We start from the raw sequence: 26,428 nt of genomic DNA, 5'->3' as shown, positions 1-26,428 counted from the left end.
GGGCTTCCCTGCTTAGGCTGCTGCCCCCGCGACCCGACCTCGGATAAGCGGAAGATGATGGATGGATGGAGTTATTGATATATTATTGCTTTGCACTATTTCGAGTGTTACTATATTGTGATTGCACTCACGTTTGATTTACCGTAACAGTATCAGACTGTTTTTTACGTGTTTATTGAATCGGGGAAAATAATAAAACAGCTGTTTATTCATTTTGGGAGTGAACGGAGTTGTCAGAACGCTGGTTTGTAATCTATTAATAATGTTTGACTGACCTATCTGACTGTTTTGTTGACATTCCCTTTAGCGCAGCTCCATCTAAAGCAGGGGTCGGGAACCTTTTTGGCTGAGAGAGCCATGAAAGCCAAATATTTAAAAATGTTTTTCCATAAGAGCCGTATAATATTTTTATAACACTGAACACAACTAAACGTGTGCATTTTTAAGTAAGACCAACATTTCTAGAGTATAATAGGTCTCCTATTCTTTGTAATAACATTGTTATTCTGAAGCTAACTGTGGTGGGGGCGTGGCCTGTGGGCCTGCAGCAAACTTGGGTGTCCCAGGACCGGGCTCGAAATCAGCGACAGGTGCGTAGAAGGCCCACCTGGGCCTTGTTATCTAATCACCTCTCGCTCTGTTATAAGCAGCAGCCAGGAGAAGAGACGGGGTGGAGGCTGTAGCCAGAGCGCGAGCGAGAGAGAAAAATACAATTGCTGGAAAGCAACTGAGAGACTTATTGAAAAATAAAACAATAATGTAACCCTGAAAAGGGCTCTCATGTCGGTGCTTGGTGGTCTGAAGAACCCCCAGGAGGGCAAGCCCCACACTAACCAATAATAAATAAATTATTACTTACCATTAATGCAACTTCTTGAACATAAAAAGCATGAGAATGTTTTATATTTTGAACGTTTTTTTTTTTAACACTGTGATTACAAGTGGAATTATTCATTACTTATCGTGTTAAGGAATGTCAGCTCAGATTTATCCGAGAGCCAGATGCAGTCATCAAAAGAGCCACATCTGGGTCTAGAGCCATAGGTTCCCTACCCCTGATCTAAAGGATACATAACGTAACCCCAGCCTCTACTGTAGCATCTATTCTATGCGCCTTATATATGAACAACATATTAAAACAGGACATTCATTGAAGGTGCGCCATATAATCCGGTGCACCTTAATGAATGACAGGGCATTCAATTTCATGGGAAATTTATTCACTGCCCCAATCCTGCTCTGTCACCGGTGAGATAATGAAATAGCAGAATTCACAACCTCTTCTTTTAATTCTTGGTCTTGGGAAGATGTGAATTATATTTATATAGCGCTTTTCTGTAGTGACTCAAAGCGCTTTACATAGTGAAACCCAATATCTAAGTTACATTTTTTAAACCAGTGTGGGTGGCACTGGGAGCAGGTGGGTAAAGTGTCTTGCCCAAGAACACAACGGCAGTGACTAGGATGGCAGAAGCGGGAATCGAACCTGCAACCCTCAAGTTACTGGCACGGCCAGTATACCAACCGAGCTATGCCGCCCCAGATCTGTTTTTTGTGGCAGAGGGCATGGGTTTGATCCCCTGCCAGTAGTGTCAGAAATGGGGATGGGTACCGAATTTGACCAAATTCCGTCGTTGCAATGTTTTGATATCTTTGTTGCTTGTGACGCCCATGTCCAGTTGTAAATCCATCCATTTTCTACCGCTTGTCCCTTTTGGGGTCGCGGGGGGTTCTGTAGCCTATCCCAACTGCAAATGGGTGGAAAGCGGGGTACACCCTGGACAAGTTGCCACCTCATCACATGGCCAACACAGATAGACAGACAACATTCACACTCACATTCACACACTAGGGCCAATTTAGTGTTGCCAATCAACCTATCCCCAGGTGCATGTCTTTGGAGGTGGGAGGAAGCCGGAGTACCCGGAGGGAACCCACGCAGTCACAGGGACAAACATGCAACCTCCACACAGAAAGATCCCGAGCGCAGGATCGAACCCGGTTGCAAACTAAAAACGACTCAAACTATTGGCATGAAAACAACTACTCAAGCAGCACTTAAAGCGGACTTCCTTGGTAATGTTGCAATTTCCAATACCAAAAAAGCAAGTATGTCTGCTAGAAAACACTCAAAATGTTAGGTAAGGCTCCGCTATTTCAAAAAGCGCTAGCTTGAGGCCATAGACATGCTACTGATTAGCAGGAGCAATTTTACCTAGCGATTTAAACACCTGCAAATTTGGTAATGAAAACTAAAACTAAGATGCACATTACTATAAAACGCAAATGTGTATTAAGTAGGGATGTCCGATAATATCGGACTGCTGATATTATCTGCTGACTAATGCTTTAAAATGTAATATCGGAAATATTTGGTATCGGTTTCCAAAAGTAAAATGTATGACTTTTTAAAACGCCACTGTGTACATGGACATAGGGAGAGGTACAGAGCGGCAATAAACGTAAAGGCACTTCCTTTGCGTGGCGGCCCAGTCACATAATATCTATGGCTTGTCACATTCACAAATTAATGCAACGCATACTTGGTCAAGAGCCATACAGGTCACACTGAGGGTGGCCGTATAAACAGCTTCAACACTGTTACAAATATGCACCACACTGTGAAGTCACACCAAACAAGAATTACAAACACATTTTGGGAGAACATCTGCACCGTAACACAACATAAACAAAACAGAACAAATACCCATAATCCCTTGCAGCACTAATTCTTCCGAGACGTGACAATATAGACCCCGCCAATACTCCTACCCCCAACCCTCCCCCTCAACTCCGCCGACCTCAACCTCCTCATGCTCTCTCAGGGAGAGCAAGTCCCAAATTCCAAGCTGCTGTTTTGAGGCACGTTAAAAAAAATTATGCACTTTGTCACTTCAACACTAAATATTGCAGTGCCATGTTGACATTTTTTTCCATAACTTGAGTTGATATATTTTGTAAAACCTTTTTACATTGTTTAATGCATCCAGCGGCGCATCACAACAAAATTAGACATAATAATGCGTTATTTCCACGACTGTATATATAGGTATCGGTAGATATCGGTATCGGTAATTAAGAGTTAGACAATATCGGGATATCGGTAAAAAAGCCATTATCAGACATCTTTAGTATTAAGTACAATCCTTACAGTATAAACACTTTTTAGGGCTCAACAAAAGACTTGACAGACACTTTCAGCTTCATATCAAAGACTACTTTCTTGCGAGGCAACATACCGTTGTCTATACACTACTGCCATCTAAAGTCATGGAATTGCAACTGCATGCAAAGTCTACTATATAATACTTGCAAAAGAGACTCAGAAATGTAATAATCCATCCATCCATTTTCTACCGTTTGTCCCTAAACAAGATATAACAACTCGACGGCAGGGTTGTCAAAATCAGCTCATTGTAAGTGTTACATTAAAAATGAGATTGTATTAATAAACAATTGACATTTATTAACACACACATCCGTGCTGAAAATCGGCACTGTTGCGTCACTGTCCACACTATGGGGAGTTCCAAAACTGCCACAATTTGTAGAACAAAAGAATGTTCACCAAATACTGTCATCAGTGAAGCATACACACAAACAGATTAAAGGCCTACTGAAATGAGATTTTCTTATTTAAACGGGGATAGCAGGTCCATTCTATGTGTCATACTTGATCATTTCGCGATATTGTCATATTTTTGCTGAAAGGATTTAGTAGAGAACATCCACGATAAAGTTCGCAACTTTTGGTCGCTAATAAAAAAGGCTTGCCTGTACCGGAAGTAGCAGACGATGTGCGCGTGACGTCACGGGTTGTGGAGCTCCTCACATCAGCACATTGTTTACAATCATGGCCACCGGCAGCGAGAGCGATTCGGACCGAGAAAGCGACAATTACCCCATTAATTTGAGCGAGGATGAAAGATTTGTGGATTAGGATAGTGAGAGTGAAGGACTAGAAAAAAAAAAAAAAGACAGGGCAGTGGGAGCAAATCAGATGTTATTAGACCCATTTACTAGGATAATTCTGGAAAATCCCTTATCTGCTTATTGTGTTACTGGTGTTATAGTGAGATTATATAGTTGCACCTGAAAGTCGGAGGGGTGTGGCGACCGCCAGTGTCTCCGAGGCAAGCCACGTTTCTCAACGAGGCAAGGCAGCCAGGCTGTGATTTTTTTTTTTCCACCTCCACGGAGTAAGCATCCGACGGTCAGTGGCGGCCGCTGGGAGGAGGCAAGAGAGTCCACAGCTACAGGAGGAACGACACAAACTCTCCGCTCATGTCTACGGTAAGAGCCAAATGTAAACAAGGAAACACCGGCTGTGTTTGTGTTGCTAAAGGCGGCCGCAGTTCACCGCTTCCTACCTACATCTTTCTTCTTTGACGTCTCCATTATTAATTGAACGAATTGCAAAAGATTCAGCAACACAGATGTCCAGAATTCTGTGTAATTATGCGATTAAAGGAGAACATTATCACATTTTCAAAAGGGTTAAAAACAATAAAAATCAGTTCCCAGTGGCTTGTTGCATTTTTGGAAGTTTTTTTCTAAATTTTACCGGTCCCCGAATATCCCTAAAAAAAGCTTTAAAGTGCTTGATTTTCGCTGTTTGCGATGCGACTATCCATTTCCCTGTGACGCCATACAGTGCTGCCAATGTAAACAAACAACGGCGAATACCACAGCAAGATATAGCGACATTAGCTCGGATTCAGACTCGGGTTTCAGCGGTTTAAGCGATTCAACAGATTACGCATGTATTGAAACAGATGGTTGGAGTATGAAAGTATTGAAGAAGAAACTGAAGCTATTGAGCGAATAGCTATTGACGCTATTCATAGCCATAGCATGGCTGAATAGCTGCGTTAGCATCGCCGGTAAAATGTGCGGACCAAACAATCAGGACTTTCACATCTCGTGACACTGGAGCAACTTAAATCATTCGATTGGTAAGTGTTTTTTCCGCATTAAATGTGGGTGGAAAGAAACGTAATATAGTTGCAAATGCATCTGCAGGTTATCCATACATCTCTGTGCCATGTCTGCTTTAGCACAGCCGGTAAATAGCATGTTAGCATCGATTAGCGTAGCATGTTAGCATCGATTAGCTGGCAGTCACGCCGCAACCAAATATGTCTGATTAGCACATAAGTCAACACCAACAAAACTCACCTTTGTGATTTCGTTGACTTTATCGTTGCAAATGCATCTGCAGGTTATCCACACATCTCTGTGCCATGTCTGTCATCGCCGGTAAAATGTGGAGACACTTTGGTACATTCAATGGGGGTCTGGCGGCAGACACTTTCGCATCTTCGGGCCAGTGGTGCAACTTGAATCCCTCCCTGTTAGTGTTGTTACACCCTCCGACAACACACAGACGAGGCATGATGTCTCCAAGGTTCCAAAAAATAGTTGAAAAAACGGAAAATAACAGAGCTGAGACCTGGTGTTTGTAATGTGTTGAAAATGAACATGGCGGCTGTATTACCTCGGAGACGTCATGTTCTGACTTCATCGCAAAAAGAGCGATAAACAGAAAGGCGTTTAATTCGCCAAAATTCACCCATTTAGAGTTCGGAAATCGTTTAAAAAAAATATGGTCTTTTTTCTGCACCATCAAGGTATATATTGACGCTTACATAGGTCTGGTGATAATGTTCCCCTTTAAAGCAGACCCCTTATAGCTGTGATCAGTGCTGGATCAAACTGTCCGCTAAAATCCGTGACGTCACACGCCTGCGTCATCATACCGCGACATTTTCAACAGGATACTTCGCGCAAAATTTAATATTGTAATTTAGTAAACTAACCCGGCCGTATTGGCATGTGTTGCAATGTTAATATTTCATCATTGATATATAAACTATCAGACTGCGTGGTGGGTAGTAGTGGGTTTCAGTAGGCCTTTAAACAGTTGACTTTCTAATAATTGATAAACAAAAAAACATAGTAAAAAAAAAAAAATGTTTTCCCATCTCTTCCCATTTTTAATCCTTTTTTAAAAAGTGGTTTGCTGACCCCTGAAATAAACCCAGGTTTGAGTCAAATACGCACAAAAAAATCCCCATCAAGATAACTGCAGTGAACAGTGAAGACGTACAGGTGGGACTTATTCATTTTTCAGGCACTTGGCAACCGTGCAGTATCTACAACTATGTACATAAGTTAATGAAATGAAAGATAGAATGTCTTTACTTGTGTTCAAGTTTAAGTACCAATGATTGTCACACACACACTAGGTGTGGTGAAATTTGTCCTCTGCATTTGATCCATCCCCTTAATCACCCCCTGGGAAGTGAGGAGAGCAGTGGGCAGCAGCGGTGCAACGCCCGGGTCTCATTTATGGTGATTTAACACCCAATTCCAACCCTTGATGCTGAGTGCCAAGCAGGGAGGCAATGGGTCGCATTTTTATAGTCTTTGGTATGACTCGGCCGGGATTTGAACTCCCAACCTACCGATCCCAGGGTGGACACTCCAACCACTAGACCACTGAGCGGTTAGTTACTATTTGTAACTATATCTTTACTACCGTGGCTATAGTTTGTATTTGACTTCTTTTTCTAAATCTGCCCATGCAGAGTTTTATTATGTGACCATTGTTTGACACGAACTGGAGCTGAACTAGAGAAAAGCACAAAATAAGCGCTATGACAACAAATGGCCTGCAGCTGTAACCCAGAAGCACACGCAGGATACAGATGGTGCGTTTGGGAAAACATGAAACAGCAAGTGTGTGCGAAGGCGTGAGAGAAATATACTTGCCTGAGGTGGCCGTGCGCCTCCTCGTCCTTGGAGGAATCCAGGTCCTGTGTGGAGAGCAGGCCTGTTTCTTCAGCGTGCTCCTGCTGCTCGGTCATGCTCCTGGCCCTGAACACACAAACGCACAGCTGAGTGCACAGTGGCCTCCTCTCTGCGCCGCCGTCATCTACGCTTTCCCATGTTTGCTTTTTGTCTGCTTCAGAGTCCCCATCGAAAAGTTGGACGGGGGCAAACAAGTGGACTCTGTCTTTAAAACAAACACGGTGGTGATGTAATGTCGGATGGAAAGGCTATAGTCGGCAGAACAACCCCTACTCCCTCGTAATTTTTCCAAAGATTTAAATGTCTTCAAAGGTGAACTTTTGCCTATTGTTCACAATCATTTCACGAAAGACATGGCGATGGGTGTTTTTTTCCCAATTCATTCTAAATATTAAATAAACGTTAATAAAAGTCCGCTTAGAGTGGAGCCAATGGGAGTTCCACTATTACGCCCATAAAATCCAACAAATAACTATTCAAAAAGCGCCAACAATATTCCATTTAATTTCGTGACTTGAACCCAATATTAGTGATGCTGTTATTAAAAGCGCTAACGTAGACAAACTATAACGACGACGTGATCACTAGTTCGAGTGGTCTGCTGGTTCCTCGCTTGCCTGCTCCCTGTAACTTTATTCTCGATCATATATCGTGACTCTCACCTGGACAGGAGAAGTCTGAGTGGGTACTCCGACAAGTTGGTACACTTTGACAGCCATTTCGGCCTCTGAAATGGCCAGAACGACACAGAAAGACATTCGGTTCACGATTCAAAACGATTCTCGATTCAGAATCTATACTTTTTAATAACATTGGGTGCCACTTATATAATTAACTACATCCATCCATCCATTTTCTACCGCTTATTGCCTTTGGGTTTGCGGGGGGCGCTAGTGCATATCTCAGCTACAATCAACTACATTCCTCCATAAATATAGACGATCGGCTCTGATAAATATCTATATTACTTAAAAGAAAACTGGTGTTTAATAAAATTCTACCCAAAGATTTAATAAAGTCAAATACAAATAAGACAACAAAGAGACGTATCCAACATTTCTCTTTTTAAAAGTAAATCTGTAAAGCAGATATGGGCATCCACATCAACAATATGATTTGTCGGAGAGGCAGGACAGGACAGATTAAAAAAAGTATCAATCAATCAATCAATGTTTACTTATATAGCCCTAAATCACTAGTGTCTCAAAGGGCTGCACAAACCACCACGACATCCTCGGTAGGCCCACATAAGGGCAAGGAAAACTCACACCCAGTGGGACATCGGTGACAATAATGACCCAGTGGGACGTCGGTGACAATAATGACTATGAGAACCTTAGAGAGGAGGAAAGCAATGGATGTCGAGCGGGTCTAACATGATACTGTGAAAGTTCAATCCACAATGGATCCAACACAGTCGCGAGAGTCCAGTCCAAAGCGGATCCAACACAGCAGCGAGAGTCCCGTTCACAGCGGAGCCAAAAAAGTATGAATTAAAAATAAAATAATAATAATTAAAAAACGATTTAACATCTTTTTAATCGGTTAAGAATCATTACAAATAAGATTTGCGATTAATTCAAAAATCAATTCATTTTTTGACACCCCTAGTTATTAGAATCAAACTTTTCTCATTAACTTGCATTGTTAAGTTCTTTTTTCTTACAAAATCCAAAACCAGTTAATTTGGCACATTGTGTAAATCGTAAATAAAAGCAGAATACAATGATTTGCAAATCCTTTTCAACCTATATTCAATTGAATAGACTGCAAATACAAGATACTTAACGTTTGAACTGGAAAACTTAGTTATTTTTTTTGCAAATATTAGCTCATTTGGAATTTGGTGCCTGCAACATGTTTAAAAAAAGCTGGCACAAGTGGCAAAAAAGACTGAGAAAGTTGAGGAATGCTCATCAGACACTTATTTGGAACATCCCACAGGTGAACAAGCTAATTGGGAACAGGTGGGTGCCATGATTGGGTGTAAAACCAGCTTCCATGAAATGCCCAATCAAGGATGGGGCGAGAACACCACTTTGTCAACAAATGTGTGAGAAAATTGTCCAACAGTTTAAGAACAACATTTCTCAACCAGCTATTTAGGGACTTTACCATTTACGGTCCGTAATATCATCAAATGGTTCAGAGAATCTGGAGAAATCACTGCACCTAAGTGATAATATTACGGACCTTTGATGCCTCAGGCGGTACTGCGTCAGTGTGTAAAGGATATCACCACATGGGCTCTGGAACACTTCAGAAAACCACTGTCAGTAACTACAGTTCGTCGCTACATTAAGTTTCTCAGTTTGAACATTACGTATCTTGTCTTTGCAGTCTATTCAATTGAACATAAGTTCACGGTGGCAGAGGGGTTAGTGCGTCTGCCTCACAATACAAAGGTCCTGCAGTCCTGGGTTCAAATCCAGGCTCGGGATCTTTCTGTGTGGAGTTTGCATGTCCTCCCAGTGCATGCGTGGGTTCCCTCCGGGTACTCCGGCTTCCTCCCACTTCCAAAGACATGCACCTGGGGATAGGTTGATTGGCAACACTAAATTGGCCCTAGTGTGTGAATGTGAGTGTGAATGTAGTCTGTCTATTTGTGTTGGCCCTGCGATGAGGTAGCGACTTGTCCAGGGTGTACCCCGCCTTCCGCCCGATTGTACCTGAGATAGGCACCAGCGCCCCCTGCAACCCCGAAAGGGAATAAGCGGTAGAAAATGGATGGATGGATGTATTCTGTTTTTTTTTGTGCAAATTACACAATGTGCCAACTCCACTAGTTTTGGGTGTTTGTACATTTTACAGATTTTTTTGGTTTAATTTCATTTTGGCAGCACGCCGTGGGCCAACAAAATTCCAGTTGCACTTTGGAAATCCCTGAAGAAGGGTTGGAAACGGTTGAGGATTGTACTGACTTCAACCTTGACCGAAGATAGAACATTAGTTGAACATAGGGCACGCCGTAATAGTGACCATGGTTTAGAATAGAAAATGATGTACGTTGACATATTTTGAAAGAGTACTGAGAGGGCAAAAAAAAATACAACAAATGTTACAAGATAACTGCTGCAAAAAATGTCAATGGAGCTTTGACTTGTTGACGCCAACGTGCCACTTTGTCTCCGCTCAGCTGCACTGCACCTTATGTTCCTCCTGCGGGAGAGCGCTGGCTGCAAGCACCTGCCCTGTATAATTACAGGTGCTGATGGAAAGAAGCTCTCGCCTGCACTTTCCGATGTATTATCTCTAATTGGCCAGCAGCTTCACAGCAGCCCCCTGGCTTGTTCAAACAACAGAGGCTTCCTGGTTCGGAAGGTTCCAGCTGACGGGTTATCTGTGATCACAAAGGGGGAGCTAAAGGGGTATGAAGGGCCTGTTGTAATTAGATAAGAGAAGCTCTTTTCAAGATAGTAGTTAAAGGATAAGGAGGACTATCAGACGGATCATTGTGGTGATCAGACTTGAAAACAATGCTCGAAAGGCGCTTGTTCTCAACTTCCTCAAGAGGAAATGACTTGGAGGAACAAGACTGCACAAATCAGTGGCTGGGGATATTATTAATTATGTGCATATCATTTTAACAATGTAGTAAACAATGCATCTTTTGGATGTTGCCATGGACCCAATTTTATCATGACATTCCTCTTTGATGGTAGGGATGTTTTGACTTTCCTGCCTACATACAGTAAGAGAAACTGACTGTCTGCCGATGTAGCACAATGGTTCAGTGCAGGGCTCGGGAACCTTTTTGGCTGAGGGAGCCATACAAGCCAAATATTTTAAAAAGTACTTCCGTGAGAGCCATATAATATTTTTCTAAGACTGAACACAACTAAATGCGTGCATTTTTAAGTAAAACCAACCTTTTTTGAGAATAAAAAAAATAAGTCTCTTATTCTTTTAAATAACAGTGTTATTCTGAAGCGAACCAACAATAAATAAAATATTTCTTACCGATAATGCGACTTCTTGAACAGGTGCGGTAGAAACCAGATGGATGGATTAAAATGCATGAGAATGTTTTATATTTTGAACGTTATTTTTGACAATGTGACTACCAGCAGAATTATTAATTACTTATGTCAGCTAAGATTTATCTGAGAGCCAGATGCAGTCATCAAAAGAGCCACATCTGGCTCTAGAGCCACAGGTTCCCTACCCTTGGTTCAGTGGAACCTCTAAATCAGTGGTTCTTAACCTTTTTGGAGGTACCAAACCCCACCAGTTTCATATGAGCATTCACCGAACCCTTCTTTAGTGAAAAATATTTCTCTTTTTTTTCAAATTCAAGACAGTTATGTTTTTTTTACTGGTGCATACAATGAACCGTGTCTGAACATCAGCTTGTTCAAAAGAAAAAAACCAACACAGTGCATGAACTCACAACTAATTATCCATCCCATCCATCCATTTTCAACCGCTTATTCCCTTTCGGGGTCGCAAGGGGCGCTGGCGCCTATCTCAGCTACAATCGGGCGGAAGGCGGGGTACACCCTGGACAAGTCGCCACCTCATCGCAGGGCCAACACAGATAGACAGACAACATTCACACTCACATTCACACACTAGGGCCAATTTTAGTGTTGCCAATCAACCTATCCCCAGGTGCATGTCTTTGGAAGTGGGAGGAAGCTGGAGTACCCGGAGGGAACCCACGCTTTCACGGGGAGAACATGCAAACTCCACACAGAAAGATCCCGAGCCTGGATTTGAACCCAGGACTGCAGGAACTCCGTATTGTGAGGCAGACGCACTAACGCCTCTGCCACCGTGAAGCCCCACAACTAATTATACACATGCAAATCAGATGGAGCATTAGAGGGAACATAATAATAATAATAATGGACTAGATTTATATCGCGCTTTTCTATTGTTAGATACTCAAAGCGCTCACAGTGAAATGGGAACCCATCATTCATTCACACCTGGTGATGGTAAGCTACATCTGTAGCCACAGCTGCCCTGGGGTAGACTGACGGAAACGTGGCTGCCAGTTTGCGCCTACGGCCCCTCCGACGACCACCAATCATGCATTCATCATTCATTCACCAGTGTGAGCGGCACCGGGGGCAAAGGGTGAAATGTCCTGCCCAAGGACACAACGGCAACAATTTGGATGTCAATAGGTGGGAAGCGAACCTGCAACCCTCAGGTTTCTGGCACGGCCGCTCTACCCACTACGCCATGCCGCCCCGGTATCCATAATACACCGATAGAGAGAAGTTTTTATTTACACAATGAGTCGGGTGTGTCTTCTTGACTTCCGCGGCGGAGGCTCCGCTGAACCCCTGAGACCGACTCACCGAACTCCTAGGGTTCGATTGAACTCAGGTTAAGAACCACTGCTCTAAATGCACATGCCCCTGAAGTCATATTCATCTGGAATTCAAGCAAAATCTTCAGGAAAAGTATCCAACAAAACATAAACACAGTTTGTGCACCAAGAGGACATCCAATTTGACTAAATAGAGGAAGTTAAAGCTGTAACAAAGTTTTTGTATGTGAACCACTATAATTAGGGCTGCGAATCTTTAGGTCTCCCCCGATTCGATTCAATATCGATTCTTGGGGTTATGATTCGATTCAAAATCAACTTTTTTTTAAATTTCAACACGATTCTCGATTCAAAAACAATTTTTTTCCCGATTTAAAAGGATTCTCTATTCATTCAATACATAGGATTTCAGCAGGATCTACCCCAGTCTGCTGAAATGCAAGCATAGTAGATTTTGGTAAAAATCTTTTATAATTGTAAAGGACAATGTTTTATCAACTGATTGCAATAATGTAAATTTGTTTTAACTATTAAACGAACCAAAAATATGACTTATTTTATCTTTGTGAAAATATTGGACACAGTATGTTGTCAAGCTTATGAGATGCGATGCAAGTGTAAGCCACTGTGACACTATTGTTCTTTTTTTGTATTTTTATAAATGTCTAATGATAATGTCAATGAGGGATTTTTAATCACTGCTTTGCTGAAATTATAACTAATATTGATACTGTTGTTGATAATATTTATTTTTGTTTCACAACTTTTGGTTTGTTCTGTGTCTTGTTTGTGTCTCCTCTCAATTGCTCTGTTTATTGCAGTTCTGAGTGTTCCTGGGTCAGTTTTGGTTTTGGCTTTGGATTGCATTGTTATGGTATTGCTGTGTATTGTTTTGTTGGATTAAAAAAAAAAAATTTTTTAGAAATGAGAATCGGTTTTGAATCGCACAACGTGGAAATCGCGATTCAAATTCGAATCGATTTTTTTCCCCACCCCCCTAATTATAATCATCTAAGTCGGGGGTCAGCAACCCGCGGCATGCGGCTCTTTAAGCCCCGCATAGTGGCTTCCTGGACCTCTTTCAGAGATGTGTGAAAATGGAAAAAGATGAAGAAGCTGTTTGCACAAATTGCATCATTATGCCTCATTTGTAGGTATCCATCCATCCATTTTCTACCGCTTATTCCCTTTCGGGGTCGCGGGGGGCGCTGGCGCCTATCTCAGCTACAATCGGGCGGAAGGCAGGGTACACCCTGGACAAGTCGCCACCTCATCGCAGGGCCAACACAGATAGACAGACAACATTCACACTCACATTCACACACTAGGGCCAATTTTTAGTGTTGCCAATCAACCTATCCCCAGGTGCATGTCTTTGGAAGTGGGAGGAAGCCGGAGTACCCGGAGGGAACCCACGCATTCACGGGGAGGACATGCAAACTCCACACAGAAAGATCCCGAGCCTGGATTTGAACCCAGGACTGCAGGACCTTCGTATTGTGAGGCAGACGCACTAACCCCTCTGCCACCGTGAAGCCCCATTTGTAGGTATGTGTGAGCTAATTTAATTTTCTTTACTTATGTCCTCTGCGTGTTTAATTTATGTTTGCATGTCTCGTGACACATTATCTGCATTTCTCATAGTTGTGTGCCATGTTGTTCCAGACCACAGCAAACATTGTACTAAATTCATTAGAAGAAGACAGCCTGCCGTTTCCTTTAACTTGGACACACACATCTATACCTTTGGCCATTCTGAGCCAGTAATTTAAAGAAGGGATCTCATCCTGTGAGAAGCCTCCATTTTACTAATAATTTCCAATGTTGCAAAAATGTGTAGAATAAAAATTAAAAAAACATTTCTGTCAACAAAGATTTGCGTCAGCCTTTGATAGTAGACTAATATAGCTATTATAGACACTTACATCATGTGTTGCCTTCATTATAACACTTACAGCAGGCTTTACATTTTTTGCAGCTTCAGTCCGAATTGTTCTTTGTATTTTTAGTCCAATATGGCTCTTTTAACATTTCAGGTTGCCAACCCCTAAGTGCTAGTTCTCACCTCTCCCCTTCTCCAAAATGGATTCGTGTCAGAACAAACAATATAACCAGCGAGTCAGGTTAGTAATGCTATCCCTTCTAAGCATGTGAAGAACAAACATACTTCAGGACACTTGTTTGACAGCCGAGGGCCAACATTTTGTTTAAACACACATCAAGTTGCATTTAGTATATTAATAACGTAAGCATGTGTCCTAACAAAATCCATCCATTTCTACCGCTTGTCCCTTTTGGAGTTGCGGGGGGTGCTGGAGCATATCCCAGCTCCAATTGGGCGGAAGGCGAGGTACAACACGGACAAGTCGCCACCTCATCGCAGGGCCAACACAGATATATTATTTGTATATATCGGGGGTGGAAAAGTTCACAAACTCCAAGGTGCGGATGTTTTTACGGTTTTGTGAGATAGTTTTGTGTTCAATTCAGTGAACATTGTTGGTTTTTAAACACCCAGGATACCGTATCTCCCAATATTGCACCATTACCATTTAATACTTGTGGTTCTTACACAGATGTATCATTAAATTAAACTTAAAATTGGCACCTAAAGTTTAGAGTTTATGACCCTTGAATGGAATGCAAGAATTCTCATATTTTTTGATGCAACACATCATTGGACAGTTGTGACCAGTATTTGAAATATTTCAGTGAATTATGGTTCGAGAAAATCAGGAGTGATATATGGTTGCTAACCCGGGTAGCTAACCTGTCCCTGGTTTTGTTTCCTTAGCTATCGTAGACACCACATCCGCTTCCCCTTGCCAATCAGCCCCCTTTTTTAATCCATCCATCCATCCATCCATTTTCTTCCGCTTATCCGAGGTCGGGTCGCGGGGGCAGCAGCCTAAGCAGGGAAGCCCAGACTTCCCTCTCCCCAGCCACTTCGTCCAGCTCTTCCCGGGGGATCTCGAGGCGTTCCCAGGCCAGCCGGGAGACAGTCTTCCCAACATGTCCTGGGTCTTCCCCGTGGCCTCCTACCAGTTGGACGTGCCCTGGCTCCTCTCGATGTGGAGGAGCAGCGGCTTTAATTTGAGTTCCTCCCGGATGACAGAGCTTCTCACCCTATCTCTAAGGGAGAGCCCCGCCACACGGCGGAGGAAACTCATTTTGGCCGCTTGTACCCGTGATCTTGTCCTTTCGGTCATGACCCAAAGCTCATGACCATAGGTGAGGATGGGAACGTAGATCGACCGGTAAATTGAGAGCTTTGCCTTCCGGCTCAGCTCCTTCTTCACCACAACGGATCGGTACAACGTCCGCATTACTGAAGACGCCGCACCGATCCGCCTGTCGATCTCACGATCCACTCTTCCCCCACTCATGAACAAGACTCCTAGGTACTTTAACTCCTCCACTTGGGGCAGGGTCTCCTCCCCAACCCGGAGATGGCACTCTACCCTTTTCCGGGAGAGAACCATGGACTCGGACTTTGAGGTGCTGATTCTCATTCCGGTCGCTTCACACTCAGCTGCGAACTGATGCAGTGAGAACTGAAGATCCGCGGCCACCAAACCGGAAGCCCTCAATGCCTTGACTGCGCCTAGAAATTCTGTCCATAAAAGTTATGAACAGAATCGGTGACAATGGGCATCCTTGGCGGAGTCCAACCCTCACTGGAAACGTGTCCGACTTACTGCCGGCAATGCGGACCAAGCTCTGACACTGATCGTACAGGGAGCGGACCGCCATAATAAGACAGTCAGATACCCCATACTCTCTGAGCACTCCCCACAGGACTTCTTGAGGGACACGGTTGAATGCCTTCTCCAAGTCCACAAAGCAAATGTAGACTGGTTGGGAAAACTCCCATGCACCCTCAAGAACCCTGCCGAGAGTATAGAGCTGGTCCACAGTTCCACGACCAGGACGAAAACCACACTGTTCCTCCTGAATCCGAGGTTCGACTATCCGGCGTAGTCTCCTCTCCAGTACGCATGAATAAACCTTACCGGGAAGGCTGAGGAGTGTAGTTGGAACACACCCTCCGGTCCCCCTTCTTAAAGAGAGGTACCGCCCCCGATTTCCACGCGATGCTGCAGAGTCTCGTCAACCAAGACAGCCCCACAGCATCCAGAGCCTTAAGGAACTCCGGGCGGATCTCATCCACCCCTGGGGCCCTGCCACCGAGGAGCTTTTTAACTACCTCAGTAACCTCAGCCCCAGAAATAGGAGAGCCCACCACAGAATCCCCAGGCACTGCTTCCTCATAGGAAGACGTGTTGGTGGGATTGTGGAGGTCTTTGAAGTAGTCCTTCCACCTATCCACAACATCTGCAGTTGAGGTTAGCAGATCACCACCCCCTTTTTAAGATGTAGGTTAATGGTACCAAGATGTTGGATTGTAGCAACTTTAGAGTTGTCCTCCATCTTCCAGCCCATCCTCCGAAGAACCTTTTTCTAATATTAAAACATGTGGTTACCTTGTGGCTTCACCTATGTTCATCACCACCAGTGGTAGCGCCAGCCTTGTTTATTCTGTAATGTCTGGACCTTTCGTTCTCACTTTCTCGCCCTTGGTGTTCTCTTCTTGTCTACCTCTGGATATGCCCCAGAAGAAGTACTTCAGTGTATTTTTGCTCCGCTGCAATTTAAATACTTTATTTGATTGTCACGACACCTCTTCTCTGCATCCTAATGTCCAAACTTAAACCAAACGCAACATTACCAATGTTAACAAAAGCTAGAAGGTCATACACAGTTTTTTATGATCTAGCTACAAAAATATTTGATTTATAAATATTAATTCTCACTTTGCGATAATTTATTTACCATGCTTAAAGGGGAACTGCACTTTTTGGGGGAACTTTTCATGTAGTTTTTGCCATTTTTGGGCCCTAACTGTCTGTCAAGTGTACCAACTTGTCGGAATACCTCTTCAGACTTCTTCTGTCCGGGTGAGAGGTTTGATTTATAATCTATAATAAACTTCCAGGGTGCAAGAAAGCGAGAAAACCGCAGACCACTCGATGATGTAAATCACATCTACTCACAGGAGTGATCCCGGCGCCTTTATAAATAGTCTATGTTGACGCTTACAATAACCATATCACCAATACTTGGTTAATATTCAAGTCAAGAAATGTAAATGCAGTTTCTAAATGGTTATTTATTGGATTTGATGGGCAAAATAGTGGCACTCCCATTGGCTCCACTGAAAGTAGACTTTTATTTATAAAAAGATTATACATACTATTTTGTTTTTACTATTTCAAATGTCTCGAAGATCCCACACTAGAGTCTTTGGCGTGTGTTGTCCAAAATCTAGCTATAATGCTATAAATTAGAGAGTCTAAGGGTGATTGTAGTTAGGGGAGAAGAGAAAAATCGATTCCCAACCATATTGCGATATTTATTATGGTTCTGAATTAATTCACAAGGGGAGGTTTTGTAACGTGTTTTGAAAAGGTTTTATTACAAATGATATGCTAAATAATATGTTGCAAGTATCGGTTTGAATGGACAACTCTGTTGAATCGATACTCAATTTTGAATTAAACGGTCACCCCAACAATCGGAATCAAACCGAATTATAAGTTCTTATATGATTGAGATCCCTACTTTTAGTAAACCCCTTGTGTCTGTAGCTTTAATGCTAATGATCTGCATCTTGAAAGAGCACCACCCGAACCACCATGCCTAGCAATTGTCACAGTTAGGTGCCCAAAGATTCACACCCCTATTAATTGTTACTATTATTAGTTTTAATCAAATATAACAGTACATTAATTAGACCAGCCTTGAGTATGAGCTTTCCTGCCATTAGCCTGTGCAGGGTAAAATAAGTAAAATATCAATGGAGTATTTGTTTTACAATTTTTGTCAAAATCCTGTGCTTTTTGAAATTAAGGTTACAAGTAACGCTTGAAACTAAATCACAAGTTGATTCAATGTTATTGAACGTTGCAACTTATGCCCCAACTTTCTCAAAGAGCTGCCACGAATTCGGGCATTTTAGGCCACAACCCCCCCCCCCCCCAAAAAAAAACGCCTGCATGAATATTATACTAAATAATACATTGCGAGAATTCTTTTATATCGAGAATCGTGTTGAATCCATAATCAATTCAGAAATAAATAGTCACCCTAGGAATCAGAATCGGATTGATTCGTTAGGTTCCCAAAGATTCACACCCCTATTAATTGTTACTATTATTAGTTTTAATCAAATATAACAGTACATTAATTTGACCAGCCTTGAGTATGAGCTTTTCGACCATTAGTCTGTGCGGGGTAAAATAAGTAATACATCAATACGGTATTTGTTTTCCCATTTTTGTCGAAATCCGGTGCTTTTTGAGGTTAAGGTTACAAGAAACGCTCAAAACTAAATCACAAGTTGATTCAATGTTATTGAACATTGCAACTTTTGCCCCAACTTTCTCAAAGAGCTGCCACAAATTCAGGCATTTTAGGCCACAACCCCCCCCCCCCCCAAAAAAAACGCCTGCATGATTATACTAAATAATACATTGCGAGAATTCTTTTATATCGAGAATCGTGTTGAATCCATAATAAATTTAGAAATAAATAGTCACCCTAGGAATCAGAATCGGATTGATTCGTTAGGTTCCCAAAGATTCACACCCCTATTAATTGTTACTATTATTAGTTTTAATCAAATATAACAATACATTAATTAGACCAACCTTGAGTATGAGCTTTTCGGCCATTAGTCTGTGCGGGGTAAAATAAGTAATACATCAATACGGTATTTGTTTTCCCATTTTTGTCGAAATCCCGTGCTTTTTGAGGTTAAGGTTACAAGAAACGCTCGAAACTAAATCACATATTGATTCAATGTTATTGAACATTGCAACTTTTGCCCCAACCTTCTCAAAGAGCTGCCACAAATTCAGGCATTTTAGGCCACAACCCTCTCCCTCCCCCCAAAAAAACCGCCTGCATGAATATTATACTAAATATTACATTGCGAGAATTCTTTTATATCGAGAATCGTGTTGAATCCATAATCAATTCAGAAATAAATAGTCACCCTAGGAATCAGAATCGGATTGATTCGTTAGGTTCCCAAAGATTCACACCCCTATTAATTGTTACTATTATTAGTTTTAATCAAATATAACAGTACATTAATTTGACCAACCTTGAGTATGAGCTTTTCGGCCATTAGTCTGTGCGGGGTAAAATAAGTAATACATCAATACGGTATTTGTTTTCCCATTTTTGTCGAAATAAGGGGGTTTTTGAGGTTAAGGTTACAAGAAACGCTCGAAACTAAATCACAAGTTGATTCAATGTTATTGAACATTGCAACTTTTGCCCCAACTTTCTCAAAGAGCTGCCACGAATTCAGGCATTTTAGGCCACAACCCCCCACCCCCCCCAAAAAAATGCCTGCATGAATATTATACTAAATATTACATTGCGAGAATTCTTTTATATCGAGAATCGTGTTGAATCAATAATCAATTCAGAAATAAATAGTCACCCTAGGAATCAGAATCGGATTGATTCGTTAGGTTCCCAAAGATTCACACCCCTATTAATTGTTACTGTTATTAGTTTTAATCAAATATAACAGTACATTAATTAGACCAACCTTGAGTATGAGCGTTTCGGCCATTAGTCTGTGCGGGGTAAAATAAGTAATACATCAATACGGTATTTGTTTTCCCATTTTTGTCAAAATCCCGTGCTTTTTGAGGTTAAGGTTACAAGAAACGCTCGAAACTAAATCACAAGTTGATTCAATGTTATTGAACATTGCAACTTTTGCCCCAACTTTCTCAAAGAGCTGCCACGAATTCAGGCATTTTAGGCCACAACCCCCCCCCAAAAAAAAACACCTGCAAAATCCTGTAGGGACTTAAAAGTGGAGTACACAATGTTGAAATAAAAAAAAGGTCTATTTTGCATAACATGTTATTATTAGTTTGGTTATGGCTGACGCTCACAAGGCAGCGCACGAGTTCAACAAGCAAGGCGAGCTCATGATTCACTTTCATATGCCAAACCATCCCACTCAGGATAAAGCGGACGCATGTTTTCTTACGCAGGCTTCCATGTGTGACACACACAACATGGTGATCGTGGACTGTTCAGTTCCATAGAGCTTTTCTGCATAGTCAAACATTTGTGATGCTAATGTTCAGTGAAAGGTTTCCAGCTCTGCTCGTTGTCTGAGTCAACAAACACTTTGTGCCGTCCCAAGAAATCCTTCAATCCTGTTAACTCGAATCATGATGTGAAACACAATGTTCGTTCCACTTTGTCTTATGCAGTGACTGTAAACTTAAAGCGGAACTATGGTGAAGAGTCCTCTTTTCTGACTTATGGCACGATAAAGGAAATTGGAACCAGTACTGCTGACCAAAAATTTCCAGACTTTTTAAAATCAATAACGATTACCAATATGTACGTAAATACATGGACATGGACTATCAATGAAGTAATTGAAAGATAAATTCCGACCTATTTTTCCTCTACATAAGGGTTTTAATTGTTTGCTTGGGACATAATTATAATAATTGACACTATCCTATTCCCTTCATTAATAAAGTATTCATAATAAGAGTATTTCTGAGGTTTGGATATTTGTGGTGGAGTGTATACACATTGGGCATAAGTGTGAACTGTATATTTCTTCTCACAAAATCCTCAAACATTCTGAATATGATTTCATAAAAAATAAAAAAACAAATCCGTCCAAAAATACAGTGGGGCAAAAAAGTATTTAGTCAGCCACCAATGGTGCAAGTTCTCCCACTTAAAATGATGACAGAGGTCTGTAATTTTCATCATAGGTACACTTCGACTGTGAGAGGCAGAATGTGAAAAAAAAATCCAGGAATTCACATTGTAGGAATTTTAAATAATTTATTTGTAAATTATGGTGGAAATAAGTATTTGGTCAACCATTCAAAGCTCTCACTGATGGAAGGAGGTTTTGGCTCAAAATTTCACGATACATGGCCCCATTCATTCTTTCCTTAACACGGATCAATCGTCCTGTCCCCTTAGCAGAAAAACAGCCCCAAAGCATGATGTTTCCACCCCCATGCTTCACAGTAGGTTTGGTGTTCTTGGGATGCAACTCAGTATTCTTCTTCCTCCAAACACGACGAGTTGAGTTTATACCAAAATGGATACATGGATGATACAGCAGAGGATTGGGAGAATGTCATGTGGTCAGATGAAACCAAAATAGAACTTTTTGGTATAAACTCAACTTGTCGTGTTTGGAGGAAGAAGAATACCGAGTTGCATCCCAAAAACTATTTTCTTCAAGTTAGCACTTTTCAATTTGTTTTGTTTCTCATGCGCAGGAACCGTAGTTCGCACTCTTCAACGACAGGTGGTGCTGCTTTTGAGTTTGTGAAACATTTTTTGAAGTTGTGAAACATTTGAGTTTGTGAAACAGTTTCTTGACTTTGTGAAACATTTTTTCTTATTTTGTGATCATATTTTTGATTTTTTAAATACATTTTTTGAGTTTGTGAGAAATTTTTTTGACTTAGTGAAACATTTATTTGAGTTTGTGAAACATTTTTTTGTAGTTTGTGAAACATTTTTTGAGTTTGTGAAACATTTGAGTTTGTGAAACTTTTGGGATTTTGCGAATATATTTTTGATTTTATGAATACAGTTTTTTAGTTTGTGAAACATTTTTTGGACCTTATGAAACATTTTTTTGATTTTGTGATCATATTTTTGATTTTGTAAAATTAATTTTTTGAGTTTGTGAAACATTTTTTTGACTTTGTGAAACTTTTTTACTTTGTGAAACTTTTTTTGAAATTTGTGAACAAATTTTTTTGAGTTTGTGAAAAAAAAAAAAAAAATTGGGAATAAATTTTTGGAGTATGTGAAAAAATTTTTTAAATTTGTGAATAAATTTTTTTGAGTTTGTGAAACATTTTCTTTTAAATTTGTGAATAATTTTTTACAGTTTGTGAAACATTTTTTTGAGTTTGTGAATATATCTTAAAAAAATGTAAACACATTTTTGAGTTTGTGAATACATTTTTGAGTTTTTAGAACATATTTTTGAGTTTGTGAATACATTTCTGAGTTTTTAAGAACATGTTTTTGAGTTTGTGAATACATTTTTGAGTTTTTAGAACATATTTTTGAGTTTGTGGAGTTTTGGCAGTAATTTAATTTCATAGTCAAATCATAACGTTCATAAATTTGGGCTGGTGAGCTTGCACACAGTTTTGAATTCTTCCCTCCCACAAATTTATATTTTAACAGTGGGGAATTGGTAATGTCACCGATCGAGAGACCCACTAATATGGGCATTGGAGCACTGGAGAACTCCAACAGCGTTTTTGGTCATCCACTGCTTGTTGTTGATGTACTTGTAGCGTTCTAGCAAGTGGCTGTCTCAAAAACATGTTTTGCTTTTATATGCTACTGTGTAGGAAACTTGTTGAGCTTTAGACTTACACTTAGACAAACTTTAATGATCCACAAGGGAAATTGTTCCACACATTAGCTCAGTTACAAATGATGGAAAAGATGGAAAGGAAAATGCAGGTATAAAATAGACTAAAAGCAATATAAAATATAACGTGTACGAAATATTTACATGATATATGTACAGTATAGGATATATACTGATATATTATGTTTACATCATACACAATATATAACAATTACCATGTACAATGTTACAGTAACTATTACAATGTACAATATTATATATCTTTGATAAAAGGAGCATGTGCTCTTGAAATAAATTGCATGATTAATCTGCACTTGCCCATGATTAATGCAATTTTGTTTGCGATTAATCACTTTTGTTAACTCTTTAAAATTTTCGGTCCTTCTAAAAATAAATACCTCTGTGCTTATTTGTCTTCACAACATTTTGCCAAAATGGACCACAACAAAATTGCACTAAAGCATATCCAATGCATATATAATCTACAGTAGGAATAATCAACCTTTTTGACCATGTGGTCCACCTTTTCCACAACAGAGGGGCCCAGGGCCAACTCTTATAACAACACTGAATTAGTAGTAATCTTACTCTTGATTTTAATCATATACAAGAATTACATTTAACCTACTTGCAGTTTACAACCTTGTCAAATGATATGAAACCAAGTTTTAATCACAAAGAGTGTTATATATGTAACACAAAGTTTAGGCTTCGGTCAGGCTAATGAGAAAAATCGTACTAACCGAATATACTGCATAAGAAGGAACAAAGAAAAATACTTTACATACTATTGTATTGTGCTAAAATAAATAAACTACGTTAATAATGAGTGTTTTTTTAACTAAACTGTCAATAAAAAAGTGCAAATGCGAATACAGCTTCACCACTATAGTCATACTTTTTGCGCTTAAGAAACTTCTTGAAGGCCCTGTCTACATTAAGCCGGATAACTCCTTAAACAAAGAATTATTTAGCCTAAGCATCGTGTCAGCCACACTAAACCATCAATTAAGGTCCCCCTCCTTGGATAATTTTTTACATGGGTAAGTGCGCAGTGTATTTCTTGAATCTCCGGCTCTTAGTGTTGTATGGACTCATCGATCGTTTACAAACTGAGTTGGAAAGGAAGTGACGCCAAAAAGACCGCACCACCCACACAGGAAGTGATGACGGAAAGAACGCGCTACAGACAGCTTCATAATAAAGCGGTTTCGTAACTCGGCGCTAACCACTGGAAGTATGAAGGCGAGTCATCCAGACATGCCCGTGCTTCTCATTCTTCTACATGTACAGACGCTTGTGGAAATCACACAAGAATACCTTAAGAAAAGGTGATTGCAGCTATTTCGGATACAACACTTCTCAGACGGCAAGAGAACCTTCGAATGTGTAGGTCAGCTGTGATTCTGCTTACCGAAAAACTCCATCCGTCCATTTGTCAAAGGAGAGACAACGAAATTGCGGGCTCCCGTAGATGTGATTAAAAAAGGTAGCGTGTGCTTTGTACCACCTGGCCTACGAGGGAAGACTACGGAAAACGGCAAATGCTTTTGGACTGACAATGCAGACTGTATCAGTTATTGTCCGCCATGTACTGTATGTCGCGGACTCAACGTCTAGGTCCAGAGTATATAAAGTTCCCAAAAACGAATGGACAATGAAAGTGAAGGCAAAATAGTGAGGAGTGTCCTGACCAGATATCTACATCCCTAAATTGATTGATGTAAAATGTTCTTTATCACATTGTTTACTTTCATCAATTAAAGATTTGATTAATTTATGATGGCTCAAGTGTAATTCACTACAATAGGGCCCCACGACACTGGATTCGTTCATTGAAATACCATAACATCGGATATTGTTCAGATGAGTTAAATTTAATTTAAGAACTTGCACAAAAAGCAACACTGGGGGTGACTATGATGTGCGCATTTTCCACGCATGTGTACTAGGTGGCTTTTGGTGGAGGGGGTCTTAAACGACCATTGTGTGTGTGTGGAGAAGGACAAGGTTAGGTGGGATTTACCCTGGATAAATCGGTGTCGAAGGGGCCCAAGACCTTAGCTTCATACTTCTTCTGTTTGTTTGAGATTGTCATTACTCATTACTGGCACACATGGTGGAAAAGTGTATTACAACTGAGTACCCATATGGACCACAGATGAGAAATATCAATCTTGGTTAAGAAAAACTGATCTAGACCACACATGTAGAGTAAAATCATCATAGGTCCCTTTTAATTGTAGCACTCTATCAGCAAGGACAACTGTGACTCATTTTCAAAAGAAACATTCAGTAAACATATTTAATGTGTTCAAGAGTTTTGCACCAAGCTTGGAGTCAATTAAGTCGTTTGCGCTGGGCGTGTAGAACTATGGATACTTTATTTGTCTGAAAACCTGAGGGCAACTTTTGTTTGTCAAAGCAGGGGGGAAAAAATCCTGCAACCATGAAAGCTATTGTGTGGTGAATGTAACTAAATATGACTGCACACACTAAAGCATTATTATTCCGAACAATATGCACCCATATAATTTCCTTCAAGTCTGACTGTTAACGTGTCAAACGACTGCATAATTCTTCACGAACAACATCACAGTCAGACCACAGAGTGTTCAGCCTTTGGACTCAAGATATATGTGCACTGCTTGAGACCTCCTGAAATAACCTCCCCATTGTGCAAGCACCTCAAAACAGCCTTTGAAGCGTGTATTTGTGAGGCCGCACAAGTTTGCAAATTCTCTTACAGGGAGAGCACTCTTGACACAACTTCCATTTTTTGTTTGCTTAGTTGTTTATTCTACTGCTACTGAGTCACTTTCCATTTACATGTGTTTTACATGGTAATAACACATTATGGACTTAAGAGTCTAAAGGTTAAGTTTGAGTTAGAGTTTATTTCGAACATGCATGCATACAAAATGATCTATCAAAATTTCCAGTTTCTCTATTCAACACGTTCGAAAAGGAGTAGGAAGAAGCAGAGCTCGTTTAATCGTACCCCCTTTCCTTTACATAACAGTTGCTAAAAGTTTTGTTCACTTCCTGTTCTCAATTTATCCACAATACACTCCATAATTAATAACAATAAAAAAATAAATAGATGAATAAAAATTGGTGAATTAAGTTATATTTCTTATAGTGAGATATGATTATATTGAAAATGAATACATGGATGAGATAAATTCAGAATATTTTTATCATGGTTCTTCTTCTTTGTACTTTGTAAACACTTTAAGTTTGAAGAGTTTTGTGAAGTGGATCATATTAGTACATTGATTTCTTTGCCTAATCTATTCCCTGATTTAATTCCACATACTGAAGGTCTTAAGTGTTGTACGTGCGTACAAATGTTTTAAATAACATTTTTCTCTAAGATTATATTTCTCCTCTTTTGTTAATAATTGTTGTATATTCTTGGGTTATAGTTTGCTTTGTGTATAATTTTAGCTGTTTGCGAATTCACTATGTAAGGGAATTTCAGTATTTTTGATTTAAGAAATAAAGGGTTTGTATGTTCTCCATATCCAACATTATATATTATTCCAAATGATCTTTTTTTGTAACACAGTTAATGAATTAAGTGCACTTTTCTAGTGATTTCCCCATATTTCTACATAATAACTCAGATATGGTAACAGAAGCGAGCAGTCGAATTTTGCAGGTGGTTTAAAAGGAGAACTGTTTCCTCCAACATGACAATATTGTTAAAATAATTATATACATTTTGAAGAAAGTGCACTTGTCCGTGCCATAGCGGTGCCTTTTTCCACTTTGACCAAGTTAGCCGTATTGATAACGCAACAAAACCGCTTTGGCTTCAAAATAAAACGCACACGCGCCTCTTTTGAAGAGACACTAGC

At 40.4% G+C, this 26,428-nt stretch overlaps 1 protein-coding gene across 2 annotated transcripts in view; it reads right to left on the bottom strand.

Moving 5' to 3' along the window:
• LOC133542817 (uncharacterized) overlaps positions 1 to 26,428 on the bottom strand; it is a 62,120-nt gene that overhangs the window by 25,535 nt on the left and 10,157 nt on the right. For both annotated transcript variants that reach the window (XM_061887006.1, XM_061887007.1), the window contains exon 2: positions 6,775 to 6,879. In XM_061887006.1, the coding sequence (XP_061742990.1) occupies positions 6,775 to 6,879 (105 nt within the window). The remainder of the gene's footprint in view (positions 1 to 6,774; positions 6,880 to 26,428) is intronic.

Source organism: Nerophis ophidion, linkage group LG25 (assembly GCF_033978795.1).
Source record: "Nerophis ophidion isolate RoL-2023_Sa linkage group LG25, RoL_Noph_v1.0, whole genome shotgun sequence".
Lineage (NCBI taxonomy): Eukaryota > Metazoa > Chordata > Actinopteri > Syngnathiformes > Syngnathidae > Nerophis > Nerophis ophidion.
This window is presented reverse-complemented; position numbering and strand designations above follow the sequence as displayed.